This window comes from Pseudoliparis swirei, chromosome 2, assembly GCF_029220125.1.
Source record: "Pseudoliparis swirei isolate HS2019 ecotype Mariana Trench chromosome 2, NWPU_hadal_v1, whole genome shotgun sequence".
Classification (NCBI taxonomy): Eukaryota; Metazoa; Chordata; class Actinopteri; order Perciformes; family Liparidae; genus Pseudoliparis; species Pseudoliparis swirei.
Genome location: NC_079389.1, coordinates 6,274,202 through 6,296,177, shown reverse-complemented (window position 1 = coordinate 6,296,177; position 21,976 = coordinate 6,274,202). Strand labels below are relative to the sequence as shown.

At 44.2% G+C, this 21,976-nt stretch overlaps 2 protein-coding genes across 3 annotated transcripts; both read right to left on the bottom strand.

Annotated features, from left to right (window-relative positions):
• Nucleotides 1-264: 264 nt before the first annotated feature.
• si:dkey-229b18.3 (uncharacterized) lies at nucleotides 265-6,419 on the bottom strand. 2 transcript variants are annotated; one of them, XM_056435557.1, is made up of 6 exons: nucleotides 6,320-6,419; nucleotides 5,934-6,162; nucleotides 3,178-5,114; nucleotides 2,754-2,960; nucleotides 2,179-2,316; nucleotides 265-1,589 (listed from the first exon to the last, which is right to left on the bottom strand). In XM_056435557.1, exons 2-5 carry the CDS (start codon nucleotides 6,127-6,129, stop codon nucleotides 2,209-2,211), a joined length of 2,448 nt encoding a protein of 815 aa, XP_056291532.1. In that variant the 5' UTR covers nucleotides 6,130-6,162; nucleotides 6,320-6,419; the 3' UTR covers nucleotides 265-1,589; nucleotides 2,179-2,208. The 2 variants fall into 2 exon arrangements, with proteins under 2 accessions (XP_056291532.1, XP_056291541.1); XM_056435566.1 differs by having other exon boundaries at nucleotides 2,754-2,957.
• Nucleotides 6,420-9,757: 3,338 nt separating this feature from the next.
• On the bottom strand, nucleotides 9,758-21,951 carry chaf1b (chromatin assembly factor 1, subunit B). The gene is made up of 14 exons (XM_056425805.1): nucleotides 20,777-21,951; nucleotides 20,255-20,389; nucleotides 19,171-19,303; nucleotides 18,950-19,070; nucleotides 16,147-16,250; nucleotides 15,921-16,017; nucleotides 15,747-15,831; nucleotides 14,952-15,045; nucleotides 14,764-14,833; nucleotides 14,588-14,679; nucleotides 14,328-14,487; nucleotides 12,736-13,308; nucleotides 11,979-12,064; nucleotides 9,758-10,545 (listed from the first exon to the last, which is right to left on the bottom strand). Exons 2-14 carry the CDS (start codon nucleotides 20,378-20,380, stop codon nucleotides 10,445-10,447), a joined length of 1,842 nt encoding a protein of 613 aa, XP_056281780.1. The 5' UTR covers nucleotides 20,381-20,389; nucleotides 20,777-21,951; the 3' UTR covers nucleotides 9,758-10,444.
• Between the last annotated feature and the right edge of the window lie 25 nt (nucleotides 21,952-21,976).

The following is a 21,976-nucleotide window of genomic DNA, read 5'->3' as shown; positions in this document are numbered from 1 at the left end:
TTTGGGTGCAGAAGAATAATTTTTTTTAAAGGACGTAAAGAAGTGGTTCATGCCTAAAGCTCTTCCTCAGTCCTCCTCATCCTCTTCCTGATGGGATGATTCATCAAATCACCCAGTTCTTCATCACTACACCTCTGTAGTGGGAGTAGGTTTGCACAAGGAGATACGTTAAGTTAATATTGGAGATGTAAATATGTATATTATAAAAAACAAACGAGTGGTGAAGCGTTTCCCTGAAGCCCAACGGACAGAAAAAGTCCAAACCCTGAATCAATTGACTTTAATATTGCACAAGACAATGAAAAGCAGCAACACGCCCATTTGAGAGGCTCCAACCACATGTTTGGCATTTTTGCTTGAATCCCCCCCAAAAAAAGAAAATCACCATAATAGATTAAGAGCAGCTCTACTTCTGGATATGAATAACTCAGACTATTTGGCCACTAATAAACACAATAATATTTGTTTTGCCATAGATTATCTCCACATAAATTATCTTTATGGTTAGAATCATAAAAACTGAGAAGTCAAGAAATGTGTCACCCTGGCGACGCCGTCCTTTTTAAAACACGTCATTAAAGCCAGAATAACAGGATATAAAAAGGAAACAATTTATTCATTCTTTTAACAGATCGCAAGATCGACGGCTCATTTAGTTCCTAAACATGTGTTATACTTAAATATCTCTGAATGTGAACACATTGCATGTGTTCAGCAGGAGGGGGCTCTTTAGTGGAACAAGACGATCGATAAAACATCTGCAATGACACAGCTGTGTTGATTACCAGAAATTCACATTAAAAACAAACAAAAAAGACAAATTTTCTCTTTTTTCAAATTGGCAGCCTTAGAAAAGACAGCGGGCCACAAACGGCCAGCGAATACACATGCAGAGGTGTCCCCACCGGCCCGGAGGCACAGCCCAGACTCGCTGGCTATGAGAGATAAATACACGAGGGGGGACCGACCGACCAAGTGGTTTAAACGTTAGCACACCGAAGGACAGAAGACCCACTCGACCCCCAAAGACCGCCTCACGCCGAGGACCCCCGCCAACTTCAAGTATTCCCCTCCAGCACTTTCAAGTTTTCCCGCCGTAGACTCCAAACCATCAACATTTCACTTCCCCCACTTCTTCTTAGGTTTTACAACATAAGCATCGATATATTATATATATATATATACACATACATATATATGTATATAAGTGCACTCAAAATTCATCTATACATAGAAAAATAACAACAATTAAAAGTAGCAGTATAATAGTTATAATCAATTCTTTTAAATTTCATTTTTTATACACAAACGTGACGTTAAATCATTTTATACCGTGGCATCACATTCCCCATCCCCTGAGTGTAATGTTCAAGTTCAACCTCCCGTTGCTACGGAAACGCAAAGAGGGCCCGCAACATAGGTTTGGTTATTTTAATTAACATTAGCGATCACCGGCGACGACGCTTGATTAGAATCAGAGTAATGATGCCTCCCCGCAGCCCGTTGTGCTCGTGTGTGTGACAGATGCGGTATGTACACGCCGCTGATCGACCACGGGCCTCTGGCGCCGCACGCCGAACGCCTTAATCCTAGAAGATATAGTGATAAGAAACACACGGGGTGAAAAACGATTAATCACTGTTCAACACATGTGATCACAAAGCACTGAAGTGTATCAGGACGTCATCAACAAGTAACAGAGCACTTCTGAGACGGCTTCACTGAGACGAGCAAACGACGAGTTCGCCGTTGATTCACGCGAGTTTACTCGTGTGGGGGCGGGGCTTATCTCTGTGGCTTTACTCCAGTTATCTTTTCCGCCATCAACCACAGAAGAACTAACCACTATTCCTGCTTTATACTCGTTGAGGACATCCCACAAACGCCCTCGTGTTTGGGTTCAAAACAATAACATCATGTCTTTATTTACACATAACATACGAGCTCACGCGGCTCGGCGACTTTCACCGACTACGTCTGACTAGCTGCAGCTTCCAGCGCCATTAGAGCACCAATGGCGGAGCAGCTCGACGCCGATTGGCTTTCGTAACTCGGTGTTGAAATATTTCAACACGAGGCCAAAAACATTTTGCGCTGCCAGCCGAAAATGTTCATCTGGCGTCTGTACGTCGACTTTGCTGACGGGATCTACTCGCGTGAACGCAGCGTGACACTGACCTCCGTCTCGCAGCTCGGGATCCGGCCGCCTCAGGAACCGGCGGCGGCGACGCAGCTCCGACATTTGTACAGCTTGGGGTCGTGGGTGCGGATGTGGTTGCGTACGTTCCGCAGTCGAAAGAACATCTTACTGCAGAGCTACACGGCGGAGAGAGAGAGAGAGAGAGAGAGAGAGAGAGACGGACGAAGGGTCAGCGGCATACACACGACAGCAGAGACGAGATACGGAGGATACAAATGTGACGGAGTCTGCGAGCGGCAGGTTGGCTTCATATTCACCGTACAGACACGAGGGGAACTAAACTACGAGTCTAACTCTAGGAAGGGAAGTATTTGCAAACTATTCCTCGGAGTATAAATAGCAATGGCACATTATCAAAAATATTAAATGACAAGGCGAATACTAAGTCAAGTACTTCATGAACATTTATGCGAGTAGATTAACTTGAGTTGCAACAGTCAGCATTTTCATAAAGCTGGGTGAGGGCAACACCTGCAGGTGTTTAGCGCTCCAGGTCATGATTTCTAATCTCTTGGCGGTGGGACTCCAGGTGGAGGTTCAGGCCGGTGCTTACCAGACACGGCCAGTGCTTGCCCTTGACGTGCCTGAGGCGATGCATGATGAGAGCGTCGCAGTCCTTGTAGGAGGTCGAGCACTGCACACAGGCGTGGGCCGCTTTCGGGACTTGGCTGCGAGGCCCCCGGAGCTGCCTCAGCCTCGCCCGACTGGCAGCATCCAGCACCACGCAGCTCCTGCTGCTCGGGGGGGGGGTACCTTGCTGCTGGAGATGCAGGGGAAAGAGGATTTTACTCAGATTTAGTAAATCCAAAGATACATCACAAGCATACAAAAACAAAATGATGAGTAGCAAGCAAAGTATTGAATAAATTATTACAATTTCAGACATTTTCTGCTTTTTTTTTCTCCTCCTGGTTTCTTTCTGCTCCCCAAATAACTTGCAGTCACCGTCATAAATCACCGCCCTACATCGTGTCTACCTTTGGCGTGGTCCTCGTGGCCTTTGACTCGACAGATTTGGCCGGCTGTCGGGAGTTGGGCCTGGGTCTCTGGGCGCTCTTCTCCTTCACCGCGGGTGGGCCGGTCGGCCCTCGGGCTCTCAGGGCCCGGTGGGGAGACTCCTCCGCACCGAACTTCGGCCCCACTTGTGACACGGAGCGCGTCAAGCAGATGTCGACGCTCTCCTCCTCCTTCTTGAGCCCCGCCAGCGGCCCCCCTGCGGGCCGACAGAAGCTGAAAAGAAAGCCAGAGTCTAGTAGCTTGATGGGGGGCTTGCTCTGCCGCTTGCCCAGGTCCGGTGAGGGAGGCTCAGAGAAAGGCCCTCCGACGGGCACGGGGTCGGCGGGCTCCTCTTTGATGACTTTGTACAGAGGGTGGTTGTAGATGGACGCCGGAGACGCACGCTCTGAGAACTGGAGCCCTCCAGGTTCATTCAGCTTCACTGGGCTCGCAGCCATGACCCCAGTCTTCCCAGCCTCCTCTCTGGGCGTACACCTCGTCTTCCCCACCTCCCTCGCGGAGCCTCGCCTAAGCTTGGCCTTCGGCGCCGGCCGGCTGCTGTTGTAACGCGGCGTCTTGACCGTCTCTACGGCGGCCGTGTTGTCGGCTCGTGTCCTGCGTGACGGCGGGTGGCTACGGAGATCGTTCGCTGAAAGAGGCAAGCCCGAGACGGAGTATTCGGTCGGTTCCGATTTGATCCTCGCTGCGTTTCTCACGAGAGTTTTGTTGTTGGCGTTGGGGCGCCGAGGCTGCTGGACAGGAAGCTGGGCGGCGCCCCCCATCCTCACCGACCGCCTGAGCTCCCTCCCCCCGAAGGGAGGCCTGGAGGCGGGCTGGAACGTGTCTGGCAGCGCACCTTGACTTCGCATGATCCTGTCGCTTGGAGGGACATGTCGCGGGGCGGCCTTTGGCCTCTTCGCGGCCATCTGCTCTTTGCCGACTGGACCCCCGGGCTTGGTCTTCACCGACTTGAGGAGGTGAGTGTTAACGGGGTCACAGAGGGGCAGTGAGAGGCTCAACGGCCCGTATGGTCGTCCTGGGGAGGGGGAGCGTGGTTTCCGTCGTTTCGTCAGGGAATAGTTGTTCGCCTTGAGCTTCCGCAGTCGTTTCTTCTGTCTCCAGCCGATGAGATCCTCCGGTCTGGGGAGGAGGGCGGTCCTTTGTAAGCCCAGAACATTCATCAGCTTGTACTTCTCCTGCGCCCTCGCGTGATCCTGCTCGTCCTCGCCGACGTCCTCCGCTTCCTGCTTTATCCTCACGGGGCTGCGCACGGCGATCTCCGCGACCCTCGATCGGGAGCTGCGAGCGAGCCGGCCGACGGAGTCCGTTTTCCGGTTTCGCCGAGGACTCTCTGGCACGGGCAGCAGCCTCTGCACCTCTTCGGCGGCCCCGGGAGTGGAGCGGAGAAGACGGGTGTTCGACGGCGATACGCGAGAGTCGATCTGTGACTGTAGGTTGGTTATGGTGTGTCGAGGTGCGGCAGCTTTCTTGGAAGAGGGAGACTTGAAGTCCATGAGCTTCATCCGGTGCGAGGGGCTAAGAGGGAGCCCGTTGAGGCCCTGGGCTCTCGGCGTCCTACGCAAGTTTCGCCTGGGACTTGCTTCTAAGGACTCTTCTGATGCATCTAGACTCAACCCGTGGCTCACATTGTCCTCTAATCCAAAGACCCTTTTCCTTTTGCCTTCCCTGTGCGGGCAGCAGCGTTTATGACATGCACCAGCACAGGCTGGGGTAAAGTCCTTGCCGGGGTGGAGTTTCTGCTCCTGCTCCTTCATGAGAGCAGAGCAGGCTTCCACCGCAGGCCACATGCCCAGGTGACGGGCCATGGCGATGACTTCGGGTAGGTCCTCCTGGCGAACGCACAGAGTGGAGGAGTAGGAGAAATCCAGCAGAGACAGAAGGCTGTCCTCACTAAAACCTGGAGAGGGAAAAGGGAGCCTCTAATTATACATGCCGAACCGTGGTCAATCAGTGAGTCAGATGAAAGTGACAACAGAGGATCAGAGACGGCCGGCAGAGTGGGAGCAAAGTGTAAACATGATGGTGGAGACAATGCAACCACTGCTTTAATCAGGGCCACTTCTGCTCCTATCTGATGGCACACGTCAAAGAAGACGGACTGCGGCCGTGTACTCAATTCAGGGTCTGAATCCTCCGACTCCGAATTTCTAGATCAAATTAATAAGTGGCAATGAACCGACAAGCCAGAACCATTTCAAAGGGACATTAAACACAGCCTCCTGTTGCCTGAAGGACCAACGTATGCATCACCAGTTTCCTTCAGAGCTGTCATGTGACTGCATGTATACACAAAATGATTGCATTCAGGCAAGGAAAGTTGTAACTGATGAATGTATCACATTAATTACCATATTTAGGGTAAACCTGCAACTATTGTGAGTCAAATAATCGTTTCAATAAATTTAAAGAAAAAATGCCAACATTTCCTGCGAGCAATTCTCAAATGTAAGGATGATTTTCTTGGTCATAACTGATGATCAATAAATATATTTTAACACCACATTGGGCTCTGGCTCCTTCTAAAAGAGCCTTTATCATTACTGCATGGCATTTTACAGAGGAGAGGAAGATCAATTATTGTTAACGGTGTCTTTTGAGGTAGTGATGAACTTGCCTGAGAAGAAAAAGAACAATCAAATGCCCAAATGCCCTTTAAAATCAAATAAAAACAGAACCCAAGCAGCAATGTGTTCTAATGTTTGCCCTTAAATCTTACCAGTGAGATCTATGTCTGCTTTTATGTTAGAGTCCATTTCTGTGAAGATTTCCTGGAAGTGGTCGCTGACGGCCGCCAGGACCGCTCTGTGTGCAGCGTAGGATCGCCCGTCGGTCCGCAGTGTAATGTCACAGAACTGGCCCGCCTCCCGCTGACTCCTCAGCTTGCTCAGCATGTCGGCGCTGTGTGACACCATCGTCTTGGTGACGCATCCTCTGCCACCCGGCTCCTGAGAGGCAAAGACAGACACAGAGAAAGGCGTCATTACACCAATACAATTATGCGAGACAGACAATTGGAGGAGCACGACTAAGTGAGAAATGTAAAAAGAACTTAAAAAGTCGAAAAGTTCGGTCAATAAAAATGACCAGATCACATTTACATACCTCTGTTTTCTTGGTGCGTTGGCATTCTAGACAGCCCAGGACAAAATCTCTGATCTGAAGTACATCCCTGTGAAGAGAATACAGACAACAATATTAATGGGTCCAAACTACTGGAAGTAGTGGAAATGTAGATAAGGCCCCAGGCAAAAAACTATTATGTCTTTGAGTGATTCAATCACATGCACAGGCTCTCTAGTTAGGTACAGACGACAGATCAGAAGTGTGCCGACAGACCCGGGAGCTGCCTCCTGCCCTCCCGCTGCGTCCGGAGGCAGCAAGAGAAGTTCATACCTTCCCACCAGTAGTTCTCAGCCACGCACTTGTACGTCTCCTCCAGGGAGAGGTGGCGCTGGCCGAGCCGCCGCCGGTGGAAGGTGGAGAGGGCCTCCAGCCTCCGACCCTCGTCCAAGACCTCCCGGTAGTTGAAGAAGCCCCTCTCCAGCTTCTTGCGGTACAGCAGCCCGTCTATCGTCTCGAAGTTGGGCGACCACCGCGCGGGAAGTCCACGCCCCGTCGAGTTCCCGGCGGGCTCCATCCCTCCGACTCGGCCTCCAGCCGACCGAGGTTTGAACGGGCAGCACGGCTCTGCCTTCGCGTAACGGGCAACCGTGCGGGTGCCGGCCATTTTCACAGGTTTTATACTCCGATGCGTGTTTAACTTCATCCACGCTTAGGGGGAGGAGGGGAGGAGGGGGTGCACCCGCCTCCTCTTGTGTGCAAGTCAAAAACACTCCTGTGCTGGAGGGTCGCCCAAACTTTAACCTGAAACAAAGTCCACGTGGATGCGGTGACAGCAGACAACAGACCACCGACCCAACGACGCGAGAGCACTCAGCACCCCGCTAGCAGCCCGACATATCCGGAGCCAGTTAGCTCAAATGGACCGCAGAGTCTCTCATCTTCTTAAAAGCTCGTTTGTAGCTCAAGTGGCGCTCACGAATAAAGTCTCCGGGGGGGTCGGCAGCACTTCGCGAGAGGGTCCCGCTGTGAAACGCACCCGAACTGTCAGCGAGAGCATCGCGTCTCACTCTTCTCACTCCACTATTTAATCTAGCGCCACTTTGAGCATTTGGTCATATTTGGTTTCTTAACGTCGACGTGGGGCAATGAGTCCGGGCGAGTCTCGCGCCAACAGGACGCCTGAGCCAAGTGATGTAAAGTCACCCGTTTCCCGGCGACCACCGAGTCACCGTGAACCGAACCGGCAGCGGCGGCTCGCCTCCCATCTACCTCAGGGGGTCGGGAGTGGCCTCCGGGGCTGGATGGCGGTTGGCAGCCTCAACCTCCGGCGTTAACTTGAGATTTCTTTTCGACAACTCGAGTCGGAAGCAACATGATGACGCAGCTATCGGCTCAGCATCGCCAGTTGAAACGACACTACCAGCGAGGTAGTCTTGTCGACGGAGCCAGAAATTAGCAAAATTGGCCAACGGCTCCCTTCAAAAAGCGACCCGACAACATCCGGTTAGACGTCCGGTACAGTTGGTGCCGCTCCCGTTGTCGTAAAAACAGTCTCGGTAGTCAAATTTTCCAATTTCTAAAACTCGTAACCTTCTGTGTTGCTAATCAGCAGCCTAACCGAGTCCTCCTCCCCGCCTTCACACAAAGGCCATTAGCAGAAGCGTTAAAGAGATTCTACTAGGCGACATGTGATTGGCTGAGCGAGCTGTCACTCAAGTTAGTTTTCTTCCCGTTGCAGCAAGGTAGGTTGTTCGCGCACGCCAGTAAACTAGTATTTGCTTCACTTGCTGCAGTCAAGCTAAATATGTGTATGAGAGTATTTTCCTCCCATCTGACACATATTCATACATTTTATCCTTTTGTTATCTTCCGAAATCGATTTGATGTTATTTAGGGAGAACAAATTGTTGTCACTTTCATTTAGGTCAGTTATAAATATTGAAATACAGTATTAATTTTTAACTTGCTTTGGCTCAGTTTCTAGGGCTGCAACTAACGATTATTTTGATAATCGATTAATCCGTTGATTATTTTATCGATTAATCGATTAATCGGATAAAAAAACAAAAACACTAATTTTCAACCCTTTATTCAAAACAGCGTCCGTACGGTCATGGAAAACCTGGAAAAGTCATGGAATTTTTAAATGGCTATTAGCAGGCCTAGAAAAGTAATTGGAAAAAATAAAATCCCCAAATGTTTGGAAAAGTAATGCAAATTTGTTTTATTCAAATGTTAATTTACACGGTATATATACGGTATGCTTTGGAATTCTCATTGTTATTTTAAATACTACATCTTCTCACTTGTTCATGTATACACAGAGTTTTCATTAAATGTTTAATCATGGACATTTGGTTTAAAGTCATGGAAAGGTCCTGGAGATCCACTGGTCAGCATGAACCCTGTTCACTGGTCATGTGGATGAACCCGTCATAAACAGACTGACAGCGCTTTACTCTCCTGAGTTGGCTATTTATGGGTTAAACGCCTAATACGGTGAGGGGGCGTGGCTTATCTCCGTTGCCTTTCTCCATGGAAAAATATTTTCAGCCATCCGCCACGGAATAAATAACCATGTTCTCTACGTTATACTCTTGTGGAAATGCCACACACGTTGTGACATGTAGCGCCCTGGTGTCTGGGTTCATAACGTCACCCGTAGGCGCACTTAGTTCCGTGAATGTCTCCGACTACGTGAAGGACTTCCGCATCCAGCGCCACGTGAGCAGCAGCAGCCAATTAGATTCATCAACAGCGGAGCAGCTCAGCGCTGATTGGCTCTCACAACGCAGCGTTCCGTCTCTGCCTCCACTCTGGTTTCTCCTGCGCCGCTCTGCGCTCAAATCTACTTTGTTTACACTCCGTGACTTATTGAGCGCCGTAATAATCGCGACACAACGAATCGATAATGAAATTCGTTGCCAACTATTTTATCGATTCGTTGTTGCAGCCCTAGTTTTCACACAAAATAACTCTTGTATTGTCCCCAATATTTTACATGAAAGAGAACATTAAAATCTGTGTAATTAATACATCACCCATTCGCCTATGTCAACACAAAAGCAATGTATGTTCAATAATTAGTGTAATTTAGCATATAAAAAAAGATTATTGGATACTGCTGTCAAACCAAAGCAGTGGTATTCCCTTAGAGTATCATGGTCATGAAAAAAAAGAAGCATAATTTATGCAGTTTGAAATGACCCGGAGGATGTATAAACCGTATAGTATATTATAATCACGTGTGCATTTACAGTAATCATCTAAAATACCTAAAGCTAAAACAATAATATGTAGTGTTAAAAATAGCTTATTCTTGGACAAGACATAATAGTTTAGTTATTTATCCAAGCAATATTTAAAGCTTCATGAAGATTACATTTAATATAAAATATATAATACTTAAATTAAACAAGTATAGATCTTGTTTTACACTCAAAATCTTCCAACCTCAGAATTAAAAAATGGAAAAAATCCTGGCAAGTCTTTAATACAACAAGACAAGTATCCATACATATCATAATGTACATCTACTCAACAAGCATACATTGAGAGAAGATGCACAAATACAAAAATAACTTTACACAACCATCAGCCTTGTAGTTAAGAAAGCATAAATCAAGCATTTATTTTCTGCAAACCACTATGTACAAAACATCCTTTATTAGACGAGGAGAAAAAGAACATTTAAAACTTCACCCCTGAGCTGTTATGGGATGCATCACATTACGACTCGGGTTGTGTATTCAACGCTCTCACAAGACACTGAACCTCGCTGTGTTTCTTCTCCTTCTTCAGGTTTTGAACAGTTTGTTTAAAAAAGAAGTCACATGTTTTTGGTTTCTTTAAAGAAATGTGACAAACCGTCCCTTTGTTACAACCGCACTGGAGCTTCTAAAAGTATCAAATATAATACAAATATCCGTTTACTGTATGATACAAAAACACACACGCCTAAAACAAGTAATAATTCAAGGACACTTACTGCAACGCTGTTGGCTTAATAACGACTACATTATGTGTGCTGAAATCTTCCTCTACTTAAATCAAGCGCGGCCCGTGTCGACCCACACGGCGGCGCCTCCGTGGTTCTGCAACCGCCACCCTGTGCCGTACGCGCCCTTCTCTGATGTCACAAGGCCACACTGGTCCCATTAGACACTAAGTCTGGGTGGCACTGGTCTTTACTGGGGGCTCGTCGGTCTTCGGCCGTTTGGGTTCTGGAGGCTGGCACACCGGGTCGGTGGGAGGAGAAGGACGTTCTGCAGGAAGACAAGTGAATGGATCAGTGACACCACGGCTGCCTGGTTCTGTCGGCCTTCTGCTGTGACGCAAGAACCCAAATGGAATGAGTCAGTCATGCAGCAGATCGGCTGACTAGTGAACACACTGAACATGTTAAAGTCAGGGCACCACTAGAAGTATTGGGTCTAATAGTTTGGGCCATTTCTTTCATCACTCATAATTACATCGTATTCCAGTTTTGGGAACATAAGCTTCGATGGTCAAAAACAAATGTAAACGGTAATATTATTTTGACCGATGGATTTCCACGACTTTAAACCAAATTTCCACAACCAAACATTTTGTTAAATCTCGATTGTATACATGATAGTGGATTATCCCATACCTACTGTTGCTATGGCCACCAAACTTTTCAATTAAGGTGCATTCAAAAGCTTAAGCCTGCTTATGTATAGTTATAATTATTTCAAATTCAGTGCAAATGAACATGTTAATATCACAAATGTTCGTGACTTTTCCAAAACGTTTGTGATAAAATTTCTTTCCACAAAGTTTTCCAGACCTGGAAATAACCATTTTAAAATTCCATGACTTTTTGACTTTTCCAGGTTTTCCATGACCGTACGAACCCTGTATTATGTATATTAAGAGTTTTAAAGCTTTTGCTTTTCTGCTTAGCTGTAGAAAAATAAAAGTCAGAGCAGTCATCATCCATGTTAAAACTGGTTGTCGTTGATCGGGGCACAATTAATGCGAAAAATAAATAAAAAATACACCGCTTAGGATCAGCGATGCAAACGCGAGTTCCATCTGCATTGGTCGGATTCTCCTTTATGAAATCGATCGGGACATTTGGTCCTGGCTGGCTTCTGACTAATGTGTTTGTGCCTCAGCAATACTCGTGCTACTTCTCATTAAATTATTGTACAGAGTTCATACACATGTTGACGAATGGATTTCTATGACTTTTCCATGACCTTTCCAGGACTTTAACCCAAATTTCCATGACCAAACATGATGTGAAATCTCGGTGTATACATGAATGAGAGACAATAGTTTGATTAAAAGAATAAATATCTATATATAAATGTTTATTCTTTTAATCAAAATGTGTAAATGAACATATGAATATAACAAATTTCCCCAAACTTTTGGGATTTAATTTTTTTAAAGGACTTTTCCAGGCATGGAAAAACATTTTTTTTATTTCTATGACTTTTCCAGGTTTTCCATGACCGTACAAACGCTGATACCAGGAATCTAGAAATGAGTAAATGGCATGGGATCTTTGCTTATTATGGTCGGATATCCTCTGTTGAGGTTATGTTGGACCGATGCATCACAACAGAAATCAGAGTGAGGGGGGTGGATTATTCAGCAGGCTCATTATTTTTCTTTCGTGCCATTTGCCTCACGAAGGACGGCAGCCAGAGTGTTTGCGCTCGCTCACCGTGTTTGGCCTTCTCGGTGGAGGGAGTGCGAAAGAGTGAACTGATCGCTGGAGATCGGGACGCCACGGGAGTCAGAGACACTCTCCTGGGGACAAAGAGGATGAACGGTGAAGAGGCTTCAAGCAGGCGAACACACACAAGATGAGACGGTGCATTAGACTCTTCTCCTCTTCATCACTTCAAGGTAAAGAGGCGAACACACGAGCAGGGCTCATACACATGTTGACCGATGGATGTCCAGGACTTTAAACTAATGATCTCAGTGTATACATGAGGATACCTTAAATGACACACATGAAAGAGACCAATAGTTTGATAAAAAGAATACACATTTATATAAATGTGTATTCTTTTAATCAAACTGCATAAATGAACATGTGAATATTTATTAATTCATATTCATTTTCTGATTTATTTGATTATAATAATTTAGGATAGGAATATTAAAGCATTTTTTGCTTCTACCTCTACAGTCTTTCTGTTTTGTATATTATATAGAATAATATTGTATTGCAATGATTGACTGAATAAAATACATTATAAATGACGACTAGTTCAGCTGTGATGTTCCAAACATGAGGAAAATTTAAATATTCATTAGCTGCAGTCCTACTACACGCACACACGCTGTTGGTGAAAGTCTACCTGCCGACAATTAAAGCATTACTGTGCATGTACAAAGGTTAAAACTTAACATAATAATACATTAATTCCTTTTCCCTCACTCAGAATCAAACAGAAATACTTTGGCATTACCTCGGGGTGGGCCCCTTTCGGGTGGTTGCACCCTTGGGTGTGGTGGAGCCGGCAGTATTCGCACTGTTGAGGGCTTTCGGGGTGGAGGGTGTGAGGGGGGCGATGCGTGGCTGTGTCTTGGAGCTGGTCGGCGTGAGGGGGGGGACACAGGGTTGGGGGGGGGAGGGTGCGCTGGTGCTCGCGGATGTTGGAGTCTGAGGTGCCGGAGGAGCGGTGGTCTTCGCGGCGCAGGGCTTCCCCCAGCCCTCCAGGGTGTTGAGGGTGATCCTGCGAGGCTGAGGTTTAGACTTGGCACTCGGGGTGCTCTTCTTCTCCTCCGGGGGGGTGACGGAGGGGACATCTTTGCCCAGGCTGGGGTGGGACGTGGGAGTCAGGGCTGCACTCGGTGTCAGAGGAGATGAAGTCCGAGCCGCCGAGGACCTCTTGCCCTTTTTCTCAACGCCGCTGCTCGGGACAAACATCTCCAGGGCGGGGGGCTCCTTCAGGGGGGTGCCCAACTCCCCAGGAGCGAAGGACAGGAAGGAGCAGTAGCCGTCTGTGGAGGACACTGCCAGGAAGGAGCCGTCACGGGACCTGAAGATGATACAACACGAGCGCGTGTCAGTAGGTGGAAGGCTCTAAAACATATGGTTCAAGAGGTCTTAACCTTTATTTTGTTTGAATCAAATACCTATCCCTCCCCATTATTTTAGGATTAATTTGACCCCATTATGTTTAATGTCGGTGTTCTTTACGGTCACAACAAAACAAAAAGTGCCTCACACTTAAAAAGAAAAAAACAATAATAATTTAATAATTTTTTTTTTTTTTTTTTAATGCTGAACCCAAATTGAAAAAAAAAAAAATATGTTATATATAAAAAGGTAAGGGAGGTGGTGAAACATTGAATCGAGTCAAAATGACCCTAAGGCAACACAAGGGTTAATCACCCCCATTTTTCCAGTTTTTATTGAAATTTAAGTAGTTGAAGTCCAGTGAATAACCTGAAATGGTACCCAAGGTCAGCGGCAAACTGCCAGAGGTTAAACAAAAAGTTTAGGTTACTAAAAACTGAAAGATAAAGTACATTTCAGTTATACAAAAATGCCTTTTTCAGGGAAGTGATGGGTTAACAACGTGCAGCTGGAAGAACTTTCTGAACAATATTTGATTTTCATTGTAGAAAGGCTGCCACACGAGTGTGTTCGGATGTTATTTTATATAAAATAAAAACATGTCATCATGATGATGAAGACTATTCAAAGGCGTCCAAGAAGACTCCTGGCTGTAGGAGCTCCACAGGCTTCTACTCAATACTGAGCAAAGGGTCTGAATACTTATGACCATGTGATATTCCAGTTTTTCTTTTTTAATAAATGTGCAAAAATGTCTACATTTGTTTTTTTCTGTCAAGATGGGGTGCCGAGTGACATTAATGAGAAATAAAATGAACTTCTTTGATTTTAGCAAATGGCTGCAACGAAACAAAGAGTGAAAAATGTAAAGGGGTCTGAATACTTTGCGTACCCACTGTACACACATATATACATATATATATATGATGACTATTTGAAGGCGTGCTCTGAAGAGCCCAGAAGACGGCCGTAGTTTACCATGTGAGATCGCTGAGTGTGTGGTAATGGATGTTGGACACCAGGCCGAAAGGAATCGTCTGCTGCGTGTCGTACAGAAAGATGGAGTCCTCCGACGCCACGGCGAACACCATGCGATACGGCAACTGGAATGCGTTGGGGAGAACCTGCGCCGATCCGTCTGTAGGGAGGAGAGACGGTCCAAAGACGGTGAAGACGACCAGAAAAGGAGGGCTCCATCGTCACGCTCGTCCGTTAACCAACGGTGTGCGTGTGCTTGCCTTCGTCCGTCTTGGTCCTCAGTTCAAAGTAGACGGGGCAGCAGCGCACAGCCAGCGTGGCTTTAGTTGGACACGGCAAGTGGGCAATAGGCCTAGAACACAGTTGGACATCAAGTTACCGGATCTACGACAGCCAGAACCGACTCGACTGCGGCACGGCGCGTCTCAAACGTTACCGCTTGAGGCTCTTCCTGGAGAAGATGTATGTGGTATTGATGATGTTCTCTCCAAGCTCCACACACCCAGCTGAGGTTACAAGAGGGAGACAAATGAGATCACATTCATTATTAAAGTAAAACGATCAAATACAGCCAGATTAAAAAGGCGGGTAAAAAGCCACACGCTCAGCAGGACGCTTCGTTACCCGGGGCGATCAGGAAAGAGCCGTCGGGCGTGAACGAAAGCCGCCGGAAGAACGACCTCATGCTGTCATCGTGGAACATCCGCTGCTGCTTGGCCTGCAACGACGAAGAGGAACGCAGCACTTACAGGTTGTAAAGCCCACAGAGGCAAACACATACTGTGTGACATAGGGCTTTATAAAATAAACTGAATGGAGCACTGAGAGTGTGTGTTTGTTACAGGTCTCCCTCTCTTGGCATCAGGGCAGAAGTTCGATGAAGATACTGGACGTAATTCATCATTTAAGACGACGTAGTGAAGACAAATGTGTCTCGGTCAACAGAACAGGAGCTTAAGTGAGAACTGGCTTCATGTCAAATAATCCCAAAAATGAGACATGCAAAAAGTAAAATTGACTAATTGGGGGGAAAAAGCAACCCCAAGTACTAATTTTCTTCTACTTGCTGATAAGAATTATTGCAGCCCAACAGGAAGTGATACAAATCTCCCATGAACAAAGTGATTAAAGTCAGGTGGAAACTAGAACATGTGAAATCTTTTCAGATGGTGCCTACGATACGGCTTTCCTCCCAACGATTTATATATATATATATTTAGTTATATAAAGTTATGTTTGTGATAGAGTGTGGGGGGTGGGTATATGTAGGAAAGTAAAAAAATAAGAACAAATATAAGTATTTAACATGTTTTTCTTTTATATAAAATAAAAACATGTCACATTTCAGACCGTAATCACATTTAGAAATACAGAGCGTCTCAATTGACCCGGGGAGGTAAACGCAACATTTCTACTGACCTCTCCTTCTGCAAGTGGCCCGGAGCTCATCTTACTGATGGAGAAGGCTTTCTTCTTGGTGTGAGTGCTGTACACACACATCACCCTGAATGGGAGGGGAGAACACGTCTCAAGTATGACGCAAATTCATTCGTTTAATAAAGAGACGAGGGACGGCCGCGCTGTCTGCTCTACCTGTCAGAGCCGAGCGTGGCAACATATTGGCCCAGAGGGTCCCAGGTCACCCCCTGCACGTAGCTCTTATGGTCATTCAAGATGCACAGCTTCTGCCCTAAAAACACAAAAACATAATAGGATATCCTCTCGTGCATTTTTACAGTACGCTGTGGATTCTTATTACTAAAATACAAATATAACAGGTGGAACTGAACAGAGCACACGTATCGGAGTCCAAGCGAACCTTTGTTGACGTCCCACATGATCGCAGTGTTGTCCAGAGAGCCGGACACCATGGAGTTTCCATCGCGTGTCCAGCAGATGTCGTACACGTCCTCTATGTGTCCCCTGGAGAAAAGGCAAAAGAAGAAATGCCTTTGTAAAACCAAACATCAGATAGAGAAGTGCAAAATGGAATAAAACAAAGTCAAGGTATCACTACTAGTAATTAAATAGTCTAAATAACAAAGTAATAGTTCTCTTGGAATTCTGAAATTTTGTCTAATCTTCCTGATTTTAAGTGCTGAGCGAGACATTCATACAACAAAAAGAAACCAACTAGTGTGCGTTTCCCTAAACCTGGAAATGAGTTCACATTTTTGCCCTTCCGGTTTCCTCGGCTCGCAGTATGAATGAATTGATGAGTTTATTTATTTCAATCAGCAAAATATACAACCACCAGTAATTTAAAAAAAAGAAGAAAGATACATGTGGCTGACCAAAAGGGTTAAGGCGGAAGCTATCTAGCTTATAAGTGCCTTAACATATGATCGCTTAAAAAACTTGTTCCAAACAACATTATATATATATATTGTTTTTGTTATATATATATATATATATATTCAAGCATTTGTCCCCATAAGTAAATGGGTGTTTGAATTAGTTTTTGGGTTAGCTGCGTGAAATAAGGTCTGTGGTTATAACAAGCAGAAGAGACTTCAATGTTTCCTTCAACAATATAAAATACGCCAGTAAACACCCTCTTGTATATATTGTTGCGTTTTTACGCGTCTTAAAAAAGATGGTTGCAAACAAGTAGCTAAATGAAACCACCAAAAGCCTTCACAGCCTCTTCAGGTTTGGACTCTGGTTCATGCAGCCAGTTCTTTTATAGCCCAACGAGAGCATGTGACCTGCACTCATGCTTCAGAGTGGCGATCAAAACTGTGTTTGCATCGTCAGCGTGTGATAAACTCGCCACAACGCTACCTGGGAACACCGATTTCCACAAGTCAGGTTTTAATTAGGGCTGTCAATCGATTAAAAAAAATTAACTAATTAATCGCACAGTTTGAAATTGCGATTAATTAATCGCGATTAATCGCGATTAATCGCAATTACAAGTTAAAAGTTAAAAGTTCATTCTTTTTAAAGACAAAACTTCACACAGAGCTGTGTTTTCAAAGGGGCTCCTACATATACAGTGCCAGCGAGGTATTTAATATCGTGGATGATAAATTGTTTCTTCAGTGAAACATCAGATTAGTTTTAAAAAAAGAAGTATATTGAGACCCCATTGGTCCTGTCATCTTTAACATTGAACACAGCAGAACCAGTGGCCTTGGTAACTGACTGACATTCACATATGTCACGTTAACCCTCTGGAGGCTGGGCTCATTTTATACATTTTACAAAACAAACAAAAATTCACCGTTTAACCCTTGTGTTGCCTTCGGGTCATTTTGACCCGAATCAATATTACACCCTCCTGCCGCCTTGAGTTAATTTGACCCCATTCAATGTTTAATGTCGGTGTTCTTTCGGTAGTCAACAAACAAACATAAAGTGCCTCACACTTAAACTTGGAAAACAATATTAATTCTAATAATTTTCTGGAGGTTTTAATTGCTGGCGTCAAATTGAACCCAAAGGGTAAAATATGTTAGTAAATATAAAGGTAACAGGAGGGTGAAACATTGAATCGGGTCAAAATGACCCAAAGGCGGGGGGAGGGTTAAATATTTAATCGGGTCAAAATGACCCGAAGGCAACACAAGGGTTAAAAGTGTTTCTCTTCTTTTTAAACACAAAACTTCACACAGAGCTGTGTTTTCAAAGAGGCTCCTACATATAAAGTGCCAGCGAGGTATTTAATATCGTGGATGATAAATTGTTTCTTCAGTGAAACATCAGATTAGTAAAAAAAAAGAAGTATATTGAGACCCCATTGGTCCTGTCATCTTTAACACTGAACAGCAGAACCAGTGGCCTTGGTAACTGACTGACATTCAAATATGTCACGTTAACCTTCTGGAGGCTGGGGGCATTTTATACATTTTACAAAATAAATTAAATTCACCGTTTAAAGTTTTTTGCATGTGACACACCCCCACGTGTTATACATCAAACATTCCAGAACAATCTCAGCTCTGAAATGAGCCTCATTGTCCTCGCGCCGTGTCCTCTGGTTCTCTGACTGACAGGCTGCTAAATGAGCCTAACCTGTGAGGTGGGAGGTCCTTTGTGATTTACTGAGTGTTCATTGGTTTTTTCCCCCCCGAAATGTTGACAGACAAACGGATTGACCAATCACGGTGAAGGTTTCGTGTGACGAGTTCTTTCCGAGCCACGTCACCCGACACGTCGCCCCTCCGTTCCTCTGTGTATCAGAGGGGGAGACGGGAGGAAGGAGGAGCAGGAGGAAACCCGACTGATTCATCCACGAGTTAAACTGATTTCTGCTCCTTATTTTCGCGGAGAAATGATTGTTTTAAAAACGGAAACAGTGTCAAACCGTACTGCTGCGGTAAAAAAAAAAAAAAAAAAAAAAAAACTTGCGTTAATTGCGTTAAAATATTTTAGTGCGTTAACGCGGCCAAATTAATCGCATAGATTAACGCGTTAACGCTGACAGCCCTAGTTTTAATACTTTATATTTATGCCAATCAAAAAGGACCGGTGCTGAAAAATTATCATTACCTACTTACAAATATACAGTATCTCAGACACTGCTTCTGTAGATGTCATCGTTTCTCTGTATATCATAGAGAATAAACAATATCCGTTATGGACCCCACACAGTGCCGACCCAGTGGACAGCGGTGTACCTTAAAGTCTTGACCACAGACCAGCTCTCCTTGTTCAGCTGAGCATCTTCCTCCTCCTGGAACAGGGGCGCCTGCTCCGGCTCCTTTGAGTCGTTGAGCTTCCACAGCAGAATTGCCGCATCTGTACTAAAAAAATAAAAAAATTCATCCAATTATGAAAGGCTATTGTATTTAAAACATCTGTTCAGTTTTTTAGATTACGACTACAATGTGTGACGTACCGTCTCCTCCCGAGGCGAGCATCTCTCCACCGGGGCTAAAGCGCACCACGTTGACAGCCTTGGTGTGTCGAGCCAAATTAGAAAGAAACTCCACCACTGCCTTCCCGTCTGGGCCGATGACCACCCGCCACAGCTGCATTAACATCAGGGGGAACAAGTTATTAACTACACACACACACACACACAATACATCAGCTGTGACCTTCTATACAGCTGTAGGTTGCACTATTTGTGTACCTACTTTTACAAAACTTAATGTTTTAAACATCTCTGAGACCTCTATGATTTGCAAACTAATCAAGTTTAAATTGTGGAACTTTTAAAATGTTTTAGTTTTTAGACAACCTGTTTTCAGGTAAACTGAATTTTCTTTAAAATGATATTTAAACATGCTATATATGTAACAATCATTTAAAAACAAGTTTCCATTGCTAGCTATTATACTCATTGATGTATGTTTAGTGGAACAAATGTTGTAGAACCAACATATTTGTATAAATCTGATTACTGAAATAAGTATTTGGGCACATTCCTCAAGCGCCACATTTACTTATTTAAGGACTTGGGAAAAAATCCCCCAAATAATGTCAATAAGAAATTGTACGATGTAAAACATTTAATAAAATCACTCTTGATCTTACACAACATTTTCTTCAACAGAAAGAGTGAATCTCACTTCTTTGGTCCTGCACACCTGTCCATAGAGCTTTTCATATTAAAAAAAGTGTGTTTTTACAGTCAGATAACGTTTGTTTTTCCGTGTATGCCACTGTGCCTTTCCTTCACACATTCATATGCACATAGATTACACATCACATGACACATGTTTTCATACACAACTGTTGGCTCAAATCCTACAATGATTTTTTTTGTCTGACTGCTACTGTAAAACAGTCGTAACGTTTTTTTATAGTTCTTAATGTATACGTTATATGTTGTCATAATGTTCTTTGTTGTTGTTGTTAGGTGTTTTGCACCTGTGACAAGAAAAGATGACTTATACTTGACAGAAGCTGGATTTTAAACAGGAAATAACATTTTGTACAATATAATATGAACAATATAATCATGTCCATCCACTCACTCTGACTGTGGTGTCCACTCCAGCTGTGGCCAGCCGGTTAACGCGTCCATCAGAACCGTGCTGGAAGTCCAGACTGTACACCGGCTCCTTGTTGTGCCACGCAATCTCACACGTCACCACCTTCATTGTTTATACCTGATCTCGGGAGGGAAAACGCAGGTAACTGTGACAACGTAATGAACGACAGTTTCCAAAGGACTGATGTTCGCGAGCAGCTAACGCAACACAGTAAGTTAACTCCTCATGCTGGACAACACAGAGGTCGTGTGGTCAGTTACAATATAAAATAATTGGATAAAATGACGTAATTTGACCACTTATGTCACTGAAAGTTAATGCTATAACTAAGCTAGCTAACACCGTTAGCAACCCAGTTCGCGGGTCTAAAACGACAAAACCGGAAACACTTGTAACTCGACAAAAGCTCTTGTTTGGTGACAAACATGTTCGTTACACATAGAGTCCACTCATATCTGATTATTGTTGGAAATGAAGCTCCCTGGAGGTAAAGTAGTGTCTTACCTCCCCTGTTGTCCAGCTGAAGAGTAATTTCCCGCGTATAGTTCGTTCCAAACTTCCGGTTGAATACGCTGCAGTGATTGGACGAAAACGCGAAGTGGGCGGAGTCTGTCTGACTCGTCTTTACCGTGGCCGTATTACTAATCTGGTCAATTCTCTCTTGTAAAACAGACACATTGATCTTTAGAAACCGTTTAATTATGGTTATAAAGTAGAAAACTACTAAGCTCGTGTCCTTTCCCGTGGGGAACATTATAATCACAAATTAAGAATATTATATAAAACACAACACAATTGTTTTCAGGTATTAACCATCACAAAACATACAGGTATTAACCATCTTAAAACATTCAGGTATTAACCATCTCAAAACATACCTGTTTACACTGGCATTTGGTTGATTTGAATATTCTATTGCCTGCTTTTTTTATTTTATTTTATTTTATTGCACCATCTTTTAACTGTGTATTGTACCTTGCTCTTTAATCTGTTTATGTTTTGGCTCCTGTTATTGCCAAATTGTTTTAATTGACTTATGTACTGGACTTTGTTATGGAGGACTTAAAATGTCTTGAGTATAAATAAAGAAATGCATGAATAAATACAGGAATAGATAAATAAATGCTTAAATAAATAAATACAGGAATAGATAAATGCTTAAATAAATGTATAAATAAATATAGTAACACATAAATATAAGTTATACCCAAACAGGACATCATTAAATACATCTATTTCTACATTTCTTCATGTATTTATGTCTATTTATGTGTCCACACATATTTATTCATTTATGTATGTGACATTTATGTGTCCTTGCATTTATTCCTGTATTTATTTATGTATACATTTATTTAATTATTCCTGTATTTATTCATGCACTTATTTATTCTTGACATTTTAAGTCCTCCATACTTTGTAACACTTGTCTGTGATAAGTACAATATAAATTAACTTTACTTAAGTACTTACTGAATATAGTTTATGCGATTCTTATTGAGGTGGCAGTTCCATGTGTAATTAGAGATGTTTAAAAATAATTAACTAGTTTTCTGTCAAAAGTAATGGAAATGTGTTCTTCAGCATGTCAACCCACACACTGCATTTCATTCTGAGCCCCTCCAAAGTTTTATTGTACAAGGAAGCTGTTATTTTATTACACGGGATACTGAGATATCGTGTATGCTCATGCTGACGCCATCA